The sequence below is a fragment of the Armigeres subalbatus genome, chromosome 2, assembly GCF_024139115.2.
Source record: "Armigeres subalbatus isolate Guangzhou_Male chromosome 2, GZ_Asu_2, whole genome shotgun sequence".
Lineage (NCBI taxonomy): Eukaryota > Metazoa > Arthropoda > Insecta > Diptera > Culicidae > Armigeres > Armigeres subalbatus.
Window position 1 is genome coordinate 153,689,134 of NC_085140.1, and position 21,129 is coordinate 153,710,262.

Consider the following 21,129-nt stretch of genomic DNA (forward strand, 5'->3'; position numbering starts at 1 on the left):
ATAGAACAAAACCTGCCAAAGCCGTCTTTCCCCCTAACTAGAATAAAGATTATTTGAATTTGAGCAAACGCTCAAATAATAATTTTAATGTGATCTCATTATAATGTAATGAGATTTATTTGTATTTTTTTTGTGATCTCATTATGTTTCCTCCCATCTTGCCGTAATAATGTAATTTGACAATTTTTCAACTTTCCCCATCAAATTTGCAAACTCTTTGAGTTAATTTCAAGATGAATCAATTAGTGAGAAAATATTTTTTTATCTATCTAATTTTATTAATCTATCCGTTCGTGAGTTTTATTGACTCAAAGGAGAGGCAAACTCATTTTTCATCACGTCACGTTTACTCTGGCCGGCACCTAAGACATGCATATGCATGTTAAACGTAAAAAATGCTTCCAGGGATTACAATTCTTTCAATTCTATTTAAATATTACACATCATTTAGGGTGTTTCACTAACTTGTTTTATTTGATTTGTTCAATAGGATGCAGTTATCAATCTCTATTATGTTAAGCGGTTTTAAGTATCGTATTTTGTTTACTTCATACTAGTAAGAATGTACTGACTCTACCAAGTTTAACTACGCTTCACTAAAATATAGCAACTGTACTGGGTTGTCTAAAGAATGTTTTGTTTTCTCTTCGAATTTAAGGAGCTAATAAGTGCTAACTACGAGTTAAATGTGAACTTTATATGCGACAATCCTTTTTCTACCTTAGATCGCTCCCCTTCTCCCAATGTGCTCAGATATTATAAATAATATTTTCTACCTTGTTGGTTTTATTTACGTGTTTTCTTATATATTGTTCACTCGAATAAACAGTTTTATATGGCATGCATCATCTAAGTAACTTATGGATCCCTTTCGGAGCGATTTTGCTTTTCAGCGTCGATTGCTCTTGGAGCAGTTTCATCTAAAATATCGACAAAATACATTCATCTCTATTATTCGTTCCTTGTGTGGGTCGCTACAGTCCTGATTTTTTTTTCTGAAGTAACATTTTTTGTTTTTTTTTTCATTTTTGCACCGTTTTGTTACATGGAATTTGGGGATGTTATGTTCTCTGAAATTAAATAAGTTTATTCTGTTGTACAGGGGCGGGATTTTAAGTAGGATTTTTTCTACACTTGTAAGTAATACTGATCACAGATTGTTGCACATCCTTTCAGATTTTTCTTTTTGCTAAGTTTGTCTTCAACAATGTCACAATACGCATATTTGGACACTTTAAAGTTTCTTTGTTTATTACTTAGAAACGTTATTAGTCTACATAAGATGAATTCAAATTCAAGTATATTTAATTTATTTAAAATTTTGCTTCGACATAGCCTAATGTTGAGTCTTTGAATGAATTTTATTCAAACGTAAATTCAGCGTAGAGAAAATATTCGTATGTTTCTAATTTATGGTTGCTATTCAGTGGTGTTTTCCTTGTTGCATCACCAATAGAAAGTGTTTATGAAAATATATACGTATAGACTCTAACCGCTTAACTGAGGATGTAGCCAATCATTTAGTTTGAGTTTGAATAATTTGCAGATAGCTCAGTTTAGAAGCCGAATTTCAAGACTGTACAATTAAACTTTGTCTAAAAGTGTATTGCTTAAATTCAATTACGACGACGTATAAAGTGCTTATAATTCTGAGCTGTGCGTGATGATAGCGCATCGAAACTGTTGGATAAAGTAGTTGGAAAGAACACCACACGTATGTATAGTTTAAAAAAATCTACTTCTAAAGTGAGCTGTTGGCTATTGAGTCCAACTCAAGCTAAGTCCAGCTCCATCCCTGCGCTCAACTCTACTAAATTTATGTGAACGATGAGTAACTGGTGAATAATTAACGTAACCGTGTTGTACTTCATAGAAGTTTCGTCCGATCGAGCTGTTATGTGAACAATGTATGCATGGACGAATAGATTTCATTCTGTGAATTTTATCCTAATTCTACCATACAAGTTGTAAATGATCGTGTCAAACTACGAGTTCTTAATTGGTCAAACATAACAAACATACTCAATGTGATAGGCAATGAAAAATAATTCAAAAGGGATTTTTCCTTGTACATCTTTTGCACATTTCACCTAATACTACTCCACTTAGGTTTCTAAGCAGGAATTGGCGCTTGTTCGTAGAAGTCAGGCTCATCTTCTGCACCTTCGTTGGGTTGGCTGCCATCCAGCTGTAATGATACGAAACAATAGTTTTAAATGTTATGGGCGCTAAATTGTGGTAAAATTTTGTATTTGATTGTATGACGGCTAAACGGTCAAATGACTATCCCTGATCCGTTTCATGCCTACTTTGCATACTTCTCTGTACAGTAAACAAATTCTCTCTACTATTCAAGGAGAAAATTTGTGTCAGGCTGTGGAGTGAGAAGTAAATATGCAAAGTGAAGTAGGAAGTGAGAATTGAGAAATAACAAGTGAGAGGTAAGAAATGGGAAGTGACTAGGGAGAATAGAGAAATGAGAAATGGAATGTTAGAAGCGAGAAATGAGAAGTGAGTTGTGAAAGTATTTTTAATTATTTTTCATTGTTTATTTTTTTGTTCTTTACTTTTCATTCCTTATTATTATTCTTTATTCTATATTATTTTTGCTTTCTTCTTTCTCTATTCTTAATTCTTTATTATTTATTCTTTGTTCTTTCTCTTTTATGCTTCATTATTATTTTTTTGTTCTTTATTATTTGATCATTTGGAAATACGATATTTGGTCATCAGCCAAATGACTCTTTCGATTAAATGACCCTAAACAAACCGAAAAACTGAATACACGGAAGAAAAAAAGTACACAGCGTTGAGTATTTTTAAACTTACTTTTGAGTTATTTTTTCTCTTCCCTTTCATCCACTCTTTCTTCTGTTGTCAACAACGAAACATTTCAATAACGACAGTTCAGTACGGGAAGCCAACCTTGAGTTTATTGCCTGAAGTCGAAAATGGGTGATTTTAACACCTCCAGCTTGAGCTTGATTGACCGCCCGTTGTTGCTACCCTATTATGGCCAGATCAGCTGTTCTTGCACAGAGGAACCAACAGATGTTTGATGGGGCTAGCTTCCTTCTTCTTCTTCTTATTGGCATTACATCCCCACACTGGGACAGAGCCGCCTCGCAGCTTAGTGTTCATTAACCCGTTTCGGCCCGGGCTACGATTTCAAATTGTAAAATCCACCGTTCTCTTGTTTTTCGACCGATTTGCATGAAATTTGGAGGAAAGATGCATTAAACCCTATATTTTTGTGTAGGGGTATTGATTTGGTGATTGAGTCCTTGGGTACGGTTTTATCGAGGGGGTCCCCTGGGTCAAATGGGGTCAAAAATAGGTCAACTTCCTTTTAATCGTAGATAACTAGTAGTAAATGCTCTCAATAATGATGCAATCGTTTTTATTCATCATTTTGCAATAGTGGGAATAGAAACTGCACGTTTGGACCTCAAAAATCCGGTTACAGATGTTCCGGGAACCTGGTTCCCCCAGGGAAGTGGTCACTTTTTTAGATGTTCTGAATCCCAGCTTGCGACACATCAAACTTCATGATTTCGCAACACAAACACAATAGAAGACATTTGCAGAGCATCTGTGCACATTAGCCACTTCCGGAGGTTCCCTGGAAACCTGAAGCCCTCAGGGAAGTGGTCACTTTTTGATTGAATCTGAAACCCAGCTTGCGACACATCGATCTTCATGATTTTGCAACGCAAATACAATAAAGGCATTTGCAGAACTTCTGAGCGCATTGACCACTTTCGGAGGTTCCCTGGGAACCTGGTGCCCTCAGGAAAGTGGTCACTTTGTAGGTGGTTCTGAAACCCAGCTTTCGACTCATCGAACTCCATGGTTTTGCAACGCAAGTACAATAGAAGACAATTACAGAACATCAGATCACGTTGGCCACTTCCGGAGGTTCCCTGGGAACCTGTTGCCCCAAGGGAAGTGGTCACTTTTTGATTAATTCTGAAACCCAGCTTGCGACACATCGAACTTCATGATTTTGCAACGCAAATACAATAGAAGACATTTACAGAACTTCTGAGCGCATTGGCCACTTCTGGAGGTTTCCTGGGAACCTGATGCCCCAAGGGAAGTGGTCATTTTTTGAGTGGTTCTGAAACCCAGCTTGCGACACATCAAACTTCATGATTTTGCAACACAAATACAATGGAAGACATTTGCTCAGCATCTTTGCACATTGTCCACTTCCGAAGGTTCCCTGAGAACATGATGCCCCAAGGAAAGTTCCCACTTTTTGAGTCGATTTGATACCCAGCTTGTGACACATCAAACTTCAGCTCTTTTCATCACAAATAGACATTTATAGACATTAGAGCCATTTACAGAGCATCTGGGCACATTGGCCACTTCCGGAGGTTCCCTGGGAAGCTGTAGCTCTCAGGGAAGTGGTCGCTTTTTGAATGTTTCTGAAACCCAGTTCACAACACATCAAATTTTCTGATTTTGCAATACAAATACAATAGAAGACATTGGCAGAGTATCTGGGCACAATGACCTATTGCGGAGGTTTCCTGTAAACATACTGCATTTCACAACCTTGGGTGGTTATGAAACCCAGCTTGCGACACATCCAACTTGATGATTTTGTAACATAAAGAAGTTGAAGGCATTTGCACATTTGCAGAGCATCTGGGGACATTGGGGTCATTCGCTGAAAACCTCGCCAAACAACCCCTCCCCCCAGAAAGTCATGAAACCCTGCTTGCTATATATCATACATGATTTTGCAACACGAATACAATAGACAACATAAGCAGAACAGCAAGACCAATTCAATACTTCTTGAGCTTCGCGAGATGCCTGTGCAGCCAGAAAAGTGATTACTTTTTAATGGTAATCCAGCTTGCGACATATCAAGCTCCTCATGGTGTCTTCAGCACAGCGCAGCCAGAAAATTGGTCGAGGGGGGGGGGGGTGTTCTGAAAAAAAATATTGTTTGGGTTGGTTCGAAAAAAAATTTTCTTCCAAAAATTTTGTCTCTTCCAAAACTCCCCCCCGTGGCTTCGCCACAGGTAAGTGGATATTGTTTGGTGGTTTTGAAAGCTATCTAGCAATACATCAAATATCATAGTTTTGTAACACAGATTCAATGAAAGATACTTACGCTGCATCTAGATACATTAGGCCACTAATTTTTAAGGGTAAATATGCTATATGATATTTTGGGGCCTTCCTTAGCCGTGCGATAAGATGCGCGGCTAAAAAGCAAGACCATGTTGAACAAAGCTGGATAAGATTCCCAGTTCGGTGCAGAAAAGAATGCTCCGAAACACACAGTAGATTATTTGGAGAAAACAAAATCTTTCAGTTTGATGTGTCGCAAGCTGTTTTTCAGAACCAATTAAACGGCCACTTCCCTGGGGTCATAAGGTTCCCAGGGAACCCCCGGAAGTGGCCGATGTGCCCAGATGTTCTCCAAATGTCTTCTGTTGTATTTGCGTTGCAAAATCATGGAGTTTGATGTGTCGAAAGCTGGGTTTCAGAGCCACTTACAAAATTACCACTTCCCTGAGGGCACCAGGTTCCCAGGGAACCTCCGGAAGTGGCCAATGCGCTCAGAAGTTCTTTAAATGTCTCCTATTGTATTTGCGTTGCAAAATCCTGAAGTTCGATGTGTCACAAGCTGGATTTCAGACTCAATCAAAAAGTGACCACTTCCCTTGGGGCATCAGGTTCCCAAAGAACCTCCGGAAGTAGCCAATGTGGTCAGATGTTCTGCAAATGTCTTCAATTGTATTTGCGTTGCAAAATCATGATGTGTGTCGATGTGTCGCAAGCTGGGTTTCAGAACCACTTACAAAGTGACCACTTCCCTAAGGGAACCAGGTTCCCAGGGAACCTCCGGAAGTGGCGAATGTGCACAGATGCTCTGCAAATGCCTCCTATTGTATTTGTGTTGCGAAATCATGAAGTTTGATGTGTCGAAAGCTGGGTTTCAGAACTACTCAAAAAGTGACCACTTCCCTGAGGGCTTTCAGGTTCCCAGAGAACCTCCGGAAGTAACGAATGTGCACAGATGTTCTGCAAATGCCTCCTAGTAAATTTGTGTTGCGAAATCATGAAGTTTGATGTGTCGCAAGCTGGGTTTCAGAACAACTCAAAAAGTGACCACTTCTCTTGAGGCATCAGGTTCCCAGGGAACCTCCAGAAGTGGCCAATGTGGTCAGAAGTTCTGCAAATGTCTTCTATTGTATTTGCGTTGCTAAATCATGAAGTTCGAGGTGTCGCAAGCTGGGTTTAGGAATCAATCAGAAAGTGACCACTTCCCTGAGGGCACCAGGTGCCCAGGGAACCTCCGGAAGTGGCCAATGTGGTTAGAAGTTCTCCAAATGATTCCTATTGTATTTGCGTTGCAAAATCACGAAGTTTGATGTGTCGCAAGCTGGGTTTAAGAATCGATCAAAAAGTGACCACTCTTTTGAGGGCACCAGGTTCCCAGAGAATATCCGGAAGTGGTCAATGTGGTCAGATGTTCTGCAAATGTCCCTTATGTATTTGCGTTGCAAAATCATGAAGTTCGATGTGTCGCAAGCTGGGTTTCAGAATCAATTAAAAAATGACCACTTCCCTTGGGGCATCAGGTTCCCAGGGAACCTCCGGGAGTGGCCAATGTGGTCAGATGTTCTGAAAATGTCTTCTATTGTATTTGCGTTGCTAAATCATGAAGTTCGAGGTGTCGCAAGCTGGGTTTAGGAATCAATCAGAAAGGGACCACTTCCCTGAGGGCACCAGGTTCCCAGGGAACTTCCGGAAGTGGCCAATGTGGTCAGATGTTTTGCAAATGTCTCCTATTGTACTTGCGTTGCGAAATCATGAAGTTTGATGTGTCGCAAGCTGGGTTTCAGAATCAATCAAAAAGTGACCACTTCCCTGAGGGCTTCAGGTTCCCAGGGACCCTCTGGAAGTGGCGAATGTGCACAGATGCTCTGCAAATGTCTTCTATTATATTTGTGTTGCAAAATCATGAAGTTTGATGTGTCGCAAGCTGGGTTTCAAAACAACTCAAAAAGTGACCACTTCCCTGGGGGAACCAGGTTCCCGGAACATCTGTAACCGGATTTTGGAGGTCCAAACGTGCAGTTTCCATTCCCACTATTGCAAAATGATGAATAAAAACGATTGCATCATTATTGAGAGTATTTACTACTTGTTATCTACGATTAAAAGGAAGTTGACCTATTTTTGACCCCATTTGACCCAGGGGACCCCCTCGATAAAACCGTACCCAAGGACCCAATCACCAAATCAATACACCTACACAAAAATATAGGGTTTAATGCATCTTTCCTCCAAATTTCATGCAAATCGGTCGAAAAACAAGAGAACGGTAGATTTTACAATTTGAAATCGTAACCCGGGCCGAAACGGGTTAAGCACTTCCACAGTTATTAACTGCGAGGTTTCTAAGCCAAGTTACCATTTTTGCATGCGTATATCATGAGGCTAACACGATGATACTTTTATGCCCAGGGAAGTCGAGACAATTTCCAATCCGAAAATTGCCTAGACCGGCACCGGGAATCGAACCCAGCCACCCTCTGCATGGTATTGCTTTGTAGCCGCGCGTCTTACCGCACGGCTAAGGAGGGCCCTAAGATGGGGCTAGCACTCATCTTCAATGTACAACTACTGGTGATCTAATTTGTTGGGTCAGAATGTAAGACAATGTAGGGAATGTAGGGGAGGAAATGATGATGCAATTATTACCCCACTGCAAGCCGATTATACCTCTGCACTTGCCACGAGTTCATTTTGTTGGAATTTTTGGGTTAGGTTCGAGGGGCAGAGGTTCGTCTTGGTTATGCCAATGTTACTGTTTTTTATTGTTAAATAGAATTGTCAAGTTGAAGGTATAGCATTGAAATGGAAACAGTATGGAAGTCGATTTCCAGTTCTAGCGATTGCTAGAACATGAGAAATATTGAGGAAGATACAAAGTAGGAAAATGGAACGGACCTGGGATTGAACCCTCGACCTCCTGCGTATGAGGTAGAAACAGTAGCCATATGACTACCAAGCCCGTTCCGAAGATGGGTGAATTTAACCTCCAGTTGAGCAAACCAAACTTATGCGAGGTACTTTTTTAATATAGGAATAAAGGCAAACTACTTCGATCCCATTTACTCAATTTTGGCTTCCCGTAGGCGAGTGCGGAGTTGGGTGATTTGAACTCACTATTAGGTAGTTTAATTCTTCGGCGCTACTCTTCATTGCTCGCTTTACTGCACTTAAATCGTGTTAGTTCACCGACGAAAGCCGATGAAAAATTTAAACTTTCAGAATAGTTAGAGATTAACGATGTGTGACTCCAAACCCCGCGTTTTCCATTCATTACAAATATCTTACCGCTCTAAGCTCCAACGGGCTGAAGATTCGCTCCATTTGCTTCCTTATTGGCACAGTCATAATGAGGAAGAATGGGAACGCTAAAGAGAAGGCCGAAGACTTGACGGTCCACAGCATGGCAAGGGATAGAACCTGTACCGTGGTAAAGATGTGCATCTTCCAGGAAGGCACCCGGCGCACAAATGGTACCTGTGGATGATGCTTAACAGGCATGAAGAATAGTCGCAACCTGTGGATTAAATTAAGAACAATATAATAAGACATTTTGAATCAATTAAATTGGATCAATGATGTACCTATCGAAGAATTGAACTCCACTCATGGATGCGATACCCATGTACAGGAAAACGCCGAATAGCACAGACATAGGAATGAGTCGAAGAATGGGCGCCATTGTCACCGAAAGCCCCACCATCAATGCCACGAAGAATCCAGAGATACGCTGCTCTTTCACATCCGTAATGTGTGGAGAATCGCCAGGTGCGTGCGTTCTGTAAAAGGATTGGTGAGTTAATTATCAAACCGATAAACAGTTAGTCTTTGCAATGCGAACCTTGACATGATCGTCACTGCCGATACGTGAGTAACCGAGCGCACAGTAGCAGCACAGTGCCATGGCATACCTAAGAACCCACACACCGTATTGAGGAAGCACAGTAACACGATATCCATATGGAGGCCGGATCCTTTCTTCAGACCGCGTTCCGGCTTGTCTACAATCAGCTCGGAGATGTGAGTTTCCATGAAGATCAGAATGTACACCAACAAGGCAGGTACGCCGGCCACGAACGGCATCCAACTAGGAACTCCATCCAAGGGAATAAGCCATCCCCGACGTGTTTCGTCACTTGGCGAGAGACCTTCCGGCACGCTAAGCTTTTCTGTGTATACTTGGGGAATCAAATAATCGAGGAGCACGAAGATAGCAATCGAGATTGGCACGCCAAAATCTCCAAGGGCTCGTCGAGCGTTACGTCCCAGGAAGTGAGAATTTCTGAACAATTTCAGATAGTAAGCCAGCGAAAACGTTCCCAGAGTAAGAATGGTGCAGAACAAAGCGGTGTTTGGCTGGTTCAAAGGACCGATAGCATCGGATGGGGGTAGCAGGTTATCAGTTAGAGGTTCAACGGTTGTGTTGGCAACAGCGGTAAGACTTTCCGCTAGAAGTCCAACCGTAGAACCAATCGTTGAGTTGGAATCGGTTTCGAGCAGTGGCTGGGGAGTGATTATCGTCATGTTCTTATACTGATACTCAGCAAGAAGGGGATGACGTCCGTAAACGTAGATAAGCTTCATAACGGTCTCAACAATATAGATCAATGTGATCACAGCGGAGAAAATTTCTTGAGTAAAACGAGTAAAGAGTCGTACGTAGACACTGCCCTCGAATGCAGATACTACCAAAGCAATAATGGCTAGCCAAATTCCGACATAGACTCGCACCGTCAAGAAATTGTAATCGTTCGAGATACAAAATTGATTGAGCGCTTCATCAAATAACAATAGCGGACCAGTGGTACCGATGATGACCAACGGTTGGCCGGAAAACAAATGAAACACAACACCGACCATCGACGCAGATACTAAAGTTTCCGAGATCCCAATTAGATTTTGGGTCTTATCAGACGAAAGACCTCCAAAAGTAATGGCCGTTGATAACGCAGCGAAGTACATGAAGATGGTAGCCGCAAGAGTTTCCGTATTCAAACCGTCCTTTATATCACTCATGTACATGGGATACCTTCGTTTAATATCATTTATCAGGCCACCCCATAGTCGGTTGGTCTTTTCCAATGGATTTTTGGGAGGTTTCTTTCCATCGCCGTCGGCTGCCGCTAAAAGCTTCTTCTCCTCTTCGCTGGTCAGCAGCGGTTGTTTGCTTTTGATCTTCTCATCGATTGCTTTCTTCTTTCTCAATCGGATCATATCACTCTTGGCCTTTAGCTCGTCGAATGGAAGTAGCGCCTGCCTTTCCCACTTGCCCGGTGGTAGCACAATAGAATCATCTAGAAACTCATTAATGGCGGAAAGCAAATCCTTTCTATCGTCCGCCCGGTACGCAATATCATGGAAATGCTCGTTAGACATAAGTGTGGCGATTGATCGACCCACCTCATGGTAGTCCAACTCAGCAGTCTTCGGTCCTAACAGAATGAACAGAAAACGCACCGGAATCGGCACTTCCGTAATACTGGGCATGGGAATACCCTCGGCCAAACGGACGAAGGCAATCGTGGGTTGCTCGAGAAATTCGACCGATCCTACCAGTACCGTTGTGGCTTCCGCTCCCTCGGGGATACGTTTCAGAATCGATTCCTTCTGGGCACGGATTTTGATGTCCTCCTGTGACGAAGTGTACGTTTCCTCGTGCATGTTGATCTTGGTTTCGCCATACCCATGGCCATTGATGTCGTTGGATGGTACGATTCTTGGCTTTTTATCATCAACGCTCTATGGGATAAATGTAAAAAAAGTTAGGAAAGGAAAATCGTGTGTTAAAATCATTGTAGTTTACATTGTTTTAAATATTATTCCTGAATTAATTATTTTTTGGACATCAAACAGAAAACAATACATTAGTTATGTAAAACAGAAAAAAAAAACAATTAACAATTAATTACATCAAGCATTTGGCAAACTCATATGGTGAGCAAGCGGACAGATCATGCGTAAAGCAAAAGATTACGGAAAAATCGAAATGGAACAAAATCTGCTAAAGTAGTCGCACATTCTAAGTACTCGCTTTTGGGGACATAACGCTTACAATATTAACTTATTTAATAGATTTGAATTCTTCCGGAATCCTGTCGTTAATTTTTTCTTCTCAAAATGACCAAATTGCCCTTTCTGCCAAACGACCACTTTGGCCAAAATAACCTTTTCGATTACACGGCTTTTTCGGCCAATGACATTTTCGGCCTGGTGCAACCTGGATAACGCTAAATGGACTACAAAGCAAGATTCAACGATAGGAATTTGCCTATTTTTCGGGAATTATCTATTATTGAACTAAATGGCGCACAAGTAAGGGAGATGGGAGTATTGCCGGCCCCCTACAGAGTGAGTGACCAGATGTATGAGTGAGCACACAAGTAAGCCTCACATGGTACAAATGATCAGTAGTGTGATGTACATGAGGTACAGGTGCAAGTAGGCTGCTGCGGCAGCAGTATATTACGCGGGCATGCCTATTCAGGTCCGGAAGTCCCGCACGGAGTGTTAGAGCAGGTTTTGAATGAGGTTGGGTGAAGCTGTCGTAATTTATGCTTTCACCAAGATGCAGGGCAGGGGGCTACCACACTAATTGAGGACTGCCTTGGTTGTGAGCTGCCAATTTGGGGTACCTCCGGCAAGGTACCTGGGCATCGTCTTGTTAGAAGTCTCGTGGGTCCGGTGCGTGAGTGTTGGGGCACATGTGGCGCCAGTGTGTCTTTCATGCAGAGGCGGTGCATGGGGAGTAGTTGGACAGTTGAGGCGCATACGTGCACATTGTGTACGTCTTGAGGGAGTGCAATACTCAATAATCACCCCGATGTATTGCTTAACAGCCCTGACACGACGGCCCTCCGACGAGACAGGAGGTTTGCGCAGGCCCAATAAGCCGCCTTTAAAAACAACTATTACGAACGACATAGAAGATAATACGACTCGATATAATCGGCAACGACCTAGGCGACGAATAAAGGATCACGATTGGAAGCTTGGAACATGGAACTGCAAGTCGCTAGGCTTCGCAGGTTGCGACAGGATAATCTACGATGAATTACATCCCGGCAACTTCGATGTCGTAGCGCTGCAGGAAATCTGCTGGACAGGACAGAAAGTGTGGAAAAGCGGGCATCGAGCGGCTACCTTCTACCAAAGCTGTGGCACCACCAACGAGCTGGGAACCGGCTTCATAGTGCTGGAAAGATGCGCCAACGCGTGATTGGGTGGCAGCCAATCAACGCAAGGATGTGCAAGCTGAGGATAAAAGGCCGTTTCTTCAACTATAGCATCATCAACGTGCACTGCCCACATGAAGGGAGATCCGACGACGAGAAAGAAGCGTTCTATGCGCAGCTGGAGCAGACATACGATGGATGCCCACTGCGGGACGTCAAAATCGTCATCGGTAACATGAACGCTCAGGTAGGAAGGGAGGAAATGTATAGACCGGTCATCGGACCGGATAGTCTGCATACCGTATCGAACGACAACGGCCAACGATGCATAAACTTTGCAGCCTCCCGCGGAATGGTAGTCCGAAGCACTTTCTTCCCCCGCAAGAATATCCACAAGGCCACCTGGAAATCACCTAATCAAGTAACGGAAAACCAAATCGACCACGTTCTAATCGATGGTAAATTCTTCTCCGACATCACGAACGTATGCACTTACCGCAGTGCGAATATTGAATCCGACCACTACCTCGTCGCAGTATGTCTGCGCTCAAAACTCTCGACGGTGATCAACACGCGTCGGAGTCGTCCGCCGCGGCTTAACATTAGGCGGCTACAAGACGGTAGACTAGCCCAAGACTACGCGCAGCAGCTGGAAGTGGCACTCCCAACGGAAGAGCAGCTAGGCGCAGCATCTCTTGAAGATGGCTGGAGAGATATTCGATCCGCCATTGGAAGCACCGCAACCGCTGCACTAGGCACGGTGGCTCCGGATCAGAGAAACGACTGACGGCGAATGTGAGCAGTTAGTTGAGGAGAAGAATGCAGCATGGGCGAGATTGCTGCAACACCGCACGAGGGCGAACGAGGCACGATACAAACGGGCGCGGAACAGACAAAACTCGATTTTCCGGAGGAAAAAGCGCCAGCAGGAAGATCGAGACCGTGAAGAGACGGAGGAACTGTACCGCGCTAATAACGCACGAAAGTTCTATGAGAAGTTGAACCGTTCACGTAAGGGCCACGTGCCACAGCCTGATATGTGTAAGGACATAAACGGGAACCTTCTTACGAACGAGCGTGAGGTGATCCAAAGGTGGCGGCAGCACTACGAAGAGCACCTGAATGGCGATATGGCAGACAACGGTGGCGGTATGGTAATGAACCTAGGAGCACGCGCGCAGGACATGCGACTTCCGGCTCCGAATCTCCAGGAAATCCAGGAGGAGATCGGCCGGCTGAAAAACAACAAAGCCCCTGGAGTTGACCAACTACCAGAAGAGCTGTTTAAACACGGTGGTGAAGCACTGGCTAGAGCGCTGCACTGGGTGGTTTGGGAGGTTTGGGAGGATGAGGTTCTGCCGCAGGAGTGGATGGAAGGTGTCGTGTGTCCCATCTACAAAAAGGGCGATAAGCTGGATTGTAGCAACTACCGCGCAATCACATTGCTGAACGCCGCCTACAAGGTACTCTCTCAAATTTTATGCCGTCGACTAACACCAATTGCAAGAGAGTTCGTGGGGCAGTACCAGGCGGGATTTATGGGTGAACGCTCTACCACAGACCAGGTGTTCGCCATACGTCAGGTATTGCAGAAATGCCGCGAATATCATCTATTTATCGACTTCAAAGCCGCATATGATACAATCGATGGATCGGGTGATGTGCGTAGTTCGAGTTTCAGGGGCATTCTCGAGTCCCTTCGAAACCCGTAGAGGGTTACGGCAAGGTGATGGTCTTTCGTTTCTGCTATTCAACATCGCTTTGGAGGGAGTAATACGAAGGGCAGGGATTGACACGAGTGGTACGATTTTCACGAAGTCCGTCCAGTTATTAGGTTTCGCCGACGACATTGATATCATGGCACGTAACTTTGAGAGGATGGAGGAAGCCTACATCAGACTGAAAAGCGAAGCTAAACGGATTGGACTAGTCATCAACACGTCGAAGACGAAGTACATGATAGGAAGAGGCTCAAGAGAGGTCAATGTGAGCCACCCACTACGAGTTTCTATCGGTGGTGACGAAATCGAGGTGGTTGAAGAATTTGTGTACTTAGGCTCACTGGTGACCGCCGATAACGATACCAGCAGAGAAATTCGGTGACGCATAGTGGCTGGAAATCGTACGTACTTTGGACTCCGCAAGACGCTCCGATCGAATAGAGTTCGCCGCCGTACCAAACTGACTATCTACAAAACGCTTATAAGACCGGTAGTTCTCTACGGACACGAGACCTGGACGATGCTCGTGGAGGACCAACGCGCACTGGGAGTTTTCGAAAGGAAAGTGTTGCGTACCATCTATGGTGGGGTGCAGATGGCGGACGGTACGTGGAGGAGGCGAATGAACCACGAGTTGCATCAGCTGTTGGGAGAACCATCTATCGTTCACACCGCGAAAATTGAAAGACTGCGGTGGGCCGGGCACGTAGCCAGTCATTCGGCGGAAAACCATTTGTTAAAATGTCACTTGGCTGAGGCAAAAGTCATCTATCCGAATTTCATTTGGTCGAATTTATCGTTTGGCTTAAACGGTTTAAGGTTTAAAACTTTTTGACAAATATGTCATTATGTCATTCGACAAAAAGCGATACACGGCTGACCTGGTAATTTTTCCGAAAAAGTCGTTTTCCCTAACAGATCATTTGCCCGAAATGTTCGTTTGACAACTTTGGCCAACTTCGGCCAAACCGTCTTTTTGGCTTAATGATCTATTCGACCAGACCACTGTTTCAGCCAAATGACGTGTTCGGTTGAACAACATTTAGACCAGATGGGTTACACTCATATATACCTTGGTCTTAATGGCCTTTTCTGTCAAATGACATCTTCGGCCAAACGGCCTTTTTGGCCTAATGATCTATTCGACTAGACGACTGTTTCAGCCAAATGACGTGTTCGGCTGAACAACATTTTAGACCAGATGGGTTACCCTGATATATACCTTGGTCTTAACTCAAGATCATGTAGGAGGACCATGGGCATCAAATTTTCAATACCGATGATGGAGATATTATAAAAGTCCTGTTTGATGTGGTAGATACCTGGAGCTTCAGAACAATCGTAATTGCACAGAGAACCGATAGTTGGAGCACGGGAGTTGCTTTCCCAACTCAATGTGCACAGTCCGAGAGCTCTAGACTTTTTCACTGGCGCTGGCCACGTCCTCAAGATCATCGAAGATGGGGAGGAAAGGATGATGCAGTTACCAGAGTCTCTTAATTGTCGTGTATACATGGATGAGACAGTGTGCCATGAGCTACAAAAGGTCACGTAGCACCGATTCAGTGCGACGAGAGAAGCTAGCGCGCATGAAATAACTAAGTGAGCGTGTCTCATGAGACTCATCTCATGCGCTAGAAATGCATAGCTGGCGTTACTTAGGCGACGATATTATTAAATGAAAATTTCCCGCCCAAGCTGTTTTACGCATCTCCGCTGTTGTTTGCAAAGGTTTGCCATGGCAAACAGCGCATGAGCTGATCACATTGAGATGTCTCAATGCGACTCACCAATGTTAATGTGAGTAGAAATACTAGAATAAGAGATCGGCGAAGACGCCATCTTGTTTCCAATCGAACCGTCAAAAGCGGTTCCATTTCGACTTGTTTACTTTTTGCTTCCATAAGAAGCAAGCAAAAAGTTCAAGTGCTGCCAGTATAATTTATGCGATTTTATGCATTTTCATACGTTGCCATTTCGTCAGTTTTTCACTCCGCCGGTCTCTGGTTATAGGGTTGCTAAATGTGAGGTACACAAGCTTCGAGAGACTCGCGCGCGCTAAATTTTATGTGCGCGTAGCAGTCGTTGCTCAATCTCATCCTTTTTTGTACGCGTGCATGATGTCTGCCAGTTACTCGCTTACTGCAAGCCGAGTACGCCTCTGTACTTGCTACAAGTGCATGCGGAATTTTGTTGGAAATTAGGGGTTAGGTTCAATGGCAGAAGTTTGTCTTGGTTAACAGTTTGCCAATGCGGTAGAAAAAATTATTATATATGCTTATTGGATACAGGAAACGAGCTTTTTCATTCATTTCCAATTCTAACAAAATGCTCGAACATTTAGTTGAAGGTATAGTAGAAGATACAAAAGGTATGAGACTCCATTTCCAGTTTTAGCGATTGCTATAACATGAGAAGCATAGAGAAAAGTACAAAATACGAGAATGGAACGGACCTGGGATTGAACCAACGATGTCCTGCGTATGAAAGGCGGTAGCCATATGGCACGTCGCCAGCCACACAGTCTGGTCAAAAATTTCGGTCGGAGAACCTCAAACTTTCGTATTCAATAAAATTATATTTACATGATGCACATACGCTTATTCAACCGGATTGGATATTTATCAATGGTAAGGTCATTGGAAAGGCCTTGGTTGAGCTGTAGATACCTTCGCTGAACATAAAAAATGTTTTGGAGAACCTTGAGCATTTCGTATTCTTGGACATTGATCACTGACTTAACGTTCAGGATGACTAAACATAATTGAGTGTTCAGAATTATTTAACATGATACAAACATTTCAGATTCTATAACTAATGAGATAAGTGAGTTTCTTCTGCGTGAAACGCATTTTACAATGATATGGAAATGCTAATAACATTTTTCAAACGTAGACGGCCATTTTCATGATAAAACTAAAGGCGAAAGTACAGATTGATTGTTCCGTTAGGATACGACAGGCATGAAACTTTCTTTTAGATTCATTTTCATGCGCTCATTTTTCCCTAAAGATTCGAATCTCTGTAACTTCAGGGTATAGTCAAACTTGACCTTTGATATTTTTCATGTAAAGCCAATATCCTGGTCCTTTCTTCTGTGATTGTATACAGCCAATCTAAAACGCTGGGCTTGTATGACCCATTCGTCCTGTAAGGGTTAATGGTGAACCATTGTCAATCGAAAACTGAAAGGAATTGGGTCAAGCCAAATTGATTATGTATAGAACACCAAAAGGCAATGCGGGGATAACCCTTTGGCTATACGCCGGAATTAGTATGACCCCAGGCCACTTTGAAAAGCTGCTATTTCGTTCCTTTTTTTGTATCTCGCCGAGTTCTTTCTCCTTGCGCTCACTTGTTAGTTAGTCACGCGAAATGAATAACTGGGAGGGGCTTTTACTCCAATAATTTCAGGAAAAACCAAGAACATATGCTACGAACACACTCTATTCTTCATTATTTTATAACTATACCTTCCTTTTAGGAGCGTATACCATAGTTGAAACAAGTTGGAAAATCTTCAGTTACGCGTATATACTTAAAGGACTTTACTCTAACAAGTTTAAAATATCAGTGCTCTAAAAAACTGAAATCTTGGAGCTGCCAAAAGATGCCGAACTGGAACTATACTTTGGAAATCTGACTGCTATAACATTCACAATTATAATTGCTGCTCCGAGGATATTTCCTTCTTCAATATCTAATTAGGTACATATTACTTTTTTGATACATTGATTTCCTTGCTGAAGTTTTGAAGCATAAATTGTATAGCTTTTACCGCTTAGCATCTGAAATATGTCCTTATCAGTCCTGGAATTACAATACCAGAAATATCTACTGATAAAAAGTGCAAGATAGGAAAGAAAAGAGAAAAAAGTTTCGTGGAGTATAACAGAAAACTGATAAAAGCGTTTTTCGTGGGGAGCCATGACAAACTTTTCTTCGAACTTATTGTTAACAAGAGATTAACATGTAATAAAAAAAACCAACTCTACCAAACAAAACAAGCAAACAGGGGAAAAGATGAAGGATGCTCTGCCTCAACTTTCTTGTGTTTGTTCCCTCAACTTTTATGTCTTCTAAGAAGGGAGAAACTTTCTATCAATGGTGGACTAATAGAGCACAAGGAAATAAACGATAGAAAAGAAAGTTAGATAAAACAGTACAAAAACAAACCAAAGGAACTAGAGCTGCATTATCTAAAAGGTATGTTTTCTAGATTTTTGCTTGTGTCAGTAAGCCACGGTCATTACTTCATTTACGACTGTCAGCGCGATAGGTGAGTTTCGTCGCATACCGACGGCACTGGTGACCGTGGTGATGCCCACAGGAAGCGCACAGCTACTGCTGTCCTGACTTTCGGTGCGCTTGTGATGATGGTTGAGCTGGACGCCCCCCGATGTGCTCCCAATGCTCGGCTGTCGTTGGAGCGAATTTCGATGCTTCTGGTGGCCATGATTCTGCTGCTGCTTGGCTACTAAACTAGGGCTGTAGTTGGGATGGTGCAATAAGGGAGGGCTGAGAGTATAGCTCTGCGTGGGACTTACGAACGAGTTAAGTCTCCGGACGCCTACAATTACCTCACCATTGTTGCCATCCTCGGCTCTTAAGGATAGCGACTTTAAAATTCGAAGAATGAAAGGTGATTATCGGGTAAGCAAAGTCCATTCCATTCGTTTGTATAACCAGAAAGAAAGCGGAATGGAAACATTAATTCTTCGAAAATGTTCTGAATGGGTTTGGTATACGATTTGTGGAATGGCTCACGAAGGGCAAGTGAATTCAGGGGTTGACAGTAGACGTACAATGATTCGATGATGACATGTCGAACAGTGATTGATGAAGCCTTTTTATTCGTTTGATTGGGTTGCTAATCTAGCATGTATGAAGTTTCTTACGACTAGAATGTGTTGCCATGCTCTAGTTTATGAAAGTTTTGCATATTAGATAATAATAAAAAAACAACGGGAAAGACATAGTTGTGCCAATACACACATGTGAGGGCCAATGGAGGTTTCCTTTAGCGACAGAACAATTCACACTTTATGTAGCTTAACGGTGAATTGCTTCTTATGAATAAAGCCAACTATTTTAGCACTCGCAAAGTAATGTGAATAAATACAAGTTGCCATATCTGCTGTACTAACATTGCTTTGAACAAATCACATAAATTTTTTTTTTGACACTTCACGGTTCACATTTGTTTTGTTATTGGGACAAGGACATTAATATATATACAGTGTTAGAATTACCAATTGACTAGATTGTTGGTTTTCAACAAAAAATATTAAATGCTCCATGCTTCGATCGTGTATTCTAAATGCTAGATGCTAGAAAAGAAAAGTTAGGGTAAAGATAGAAATAAGAAAAGAAACCAATAGTAGTGGAAGAAAAGAAAAAATATAACCAGAAGGAAAGCGATAGCAGATAGAAGAGAGCGGATTGAATAAAAAAGATTGAAAGTGTTTTTGGAAAGTGGTAAAGTTTTTTATGAATGATATTATTTACAAGTAGAATAAGATATTGAATATCTGCTAATGATTCATTTACAACGTTAGTTTAATATTTCTTTCCTTCTATCTAGTCTGGAACGCTAACAAATGGTGAAAATATTTGACTACTTAGAGTCATACTTTGGAAGCTTGCACATACTGATGAATGTTTCGGACACTTTTTTGACTGCCATTTTCGAACGGCCTGTTCGAACTGTTTTTATTGACTTCTTAGTATCGTTTTATTGTATTTAAAATAGTGTTGAACAACATACCACACTAAAAGTGTATAAAATTTAGCTTGAAACAGGCACTGCTTTGATTAAATCGGTTTAAACTTTTTCATTAAGATATTAAAATGCGTCCCAAATATAAATTGGCATGGTAAAGTCATCCAGAAACAACGGTTTGATATTTTAGCAATGGATTCTTCAAATTATTCAATTCGTTAACCAAAGTAGGGTAACAGTACCAATAGTGGAGGTATTAGTAGATCCACAGAAGAAAATATTTTTTCAAAATTGATTATTATGGGAAAATTTACAGTTTTAATATCTTAGTTAATAGATAAACTAATAAATTGGCTAACAAAAATGAGATAGATGTTATTTAACATCAACAATTACCAAATATTGCTTGCACCACTATGGGTACACTGTTCCTTTAGTGGCGGTAAAATTTTGGTTCCCATGGTGGTGCTATAGATTGATTTCATATGGGATGCATCACTATTGGTACAGTTGCTCCACGTTTATAGGTACAAGGGAGTCAATTTTGTTAAGGAAAATTGTTTTCAATAGTTTTTCAAGTGAAATCTTAAGATAAGTTACATTTAACAGGATATTTGAAGCACGACGCAACAACTGAAACCATCGTAAAGTGTATAAATATGATAAATCTCATTAAAACCACACTACTTCCACTATTGGTGCTACCTCCACTAAGGGTACGGTTACCCTACACGGTTCAAGCTCAACTATGTCAAGAATAATGAAAAGGATATAAAAGAAAACATGTGTCTACTTTTTTTTCTGATATTTCAAACAAATGCTGAGCATCATCAATCGTCTTGATTACTAAAAATATCTACCTATTGTACCATTCGTCACAGTTAACAAAAACCGAACTCGTGTATTTATATTGATACGAGGAAACCATTTGGGTGATCATCATTTATCTATTCCCATTGATACCCAATGGAGTGTGACTCCCAACTAATTAATATAATTGCCAACGCACGGGAAGGGCTCGCCCGCTTTGATAAGTTTTCTAAGCATTTGCATTCATATAGTATTAATGCGACATTAGGAGCTAATCGGGTCCTCACAGCGGAGACGCACCTAAGCACGGGCTCATCTTTCACATGACGTGCCATATGGGACTCTATTTTTAGCTTCGGATATATTTCTTACTTTTACCAATGCCGTGTTTGATATGATTGGCGTAGGTACGACTTATGAAGTCGGCCCGGATCAACCGCAGATATTCAATATCAATTAAAGTCTTGTGGGTAATGATTGTTTGGAATGAGAATGGGAAAAATACACATATCTATACTTCTACAAATGAGTTAGTGATGCCTACATATTGCTACCGCTACTACCGTAAAAATGTACATGTATAATATTATTGAGTAATATTTCATTGATTTAGCCATAT

At 41.9% G+C, this 21,129-nt stretch overlaps 1 protein-coding gene across 12 annotated transcripts in view; it reads right to left on the reverse strand.

Moving 5' to 3' along the window:
- Positions 1-446: 446 nt before the first annotated feature.
- Positions 447-21,129, reverse strand: part of LOC134211039 (anion exchange protein 2) — a 270,760-nt gene continuing 250,077 nt past the window's right edge. For 11 of the 12 annotated variants that reach the window (XM_062687581.1, XM_062687582.1, XM_062687583.1 and 8 more), the window contains 5 exons: positions 18,232-18,597; positions 8,927-10,824; positions 8,670-8,864; positions 8,374-8,602; positions 447-2,188 (listed from right to left, as the gene is read on the reverse strand). In XM_062687581.1, the coding sequence (XP_062543565.1) occupies positions 2,114-2,188; positions 8,374-8,602; positions 8,670-8,864; positions 8,927-10,824; positions 18,232-18,597 (2,763 nt within the window). In that variant the 3' untranslated portion in view covers positions 447-2,113. The remainder of the gene's footprint in view (positions 2,189-8,373; positions 8,603-8,669; positions 8,865-8,926; positions 10,825-18,231; positions 18,598-21,129) is intronic. The other variant, XM_062687592.1, reaches the window with a different exon arrangement.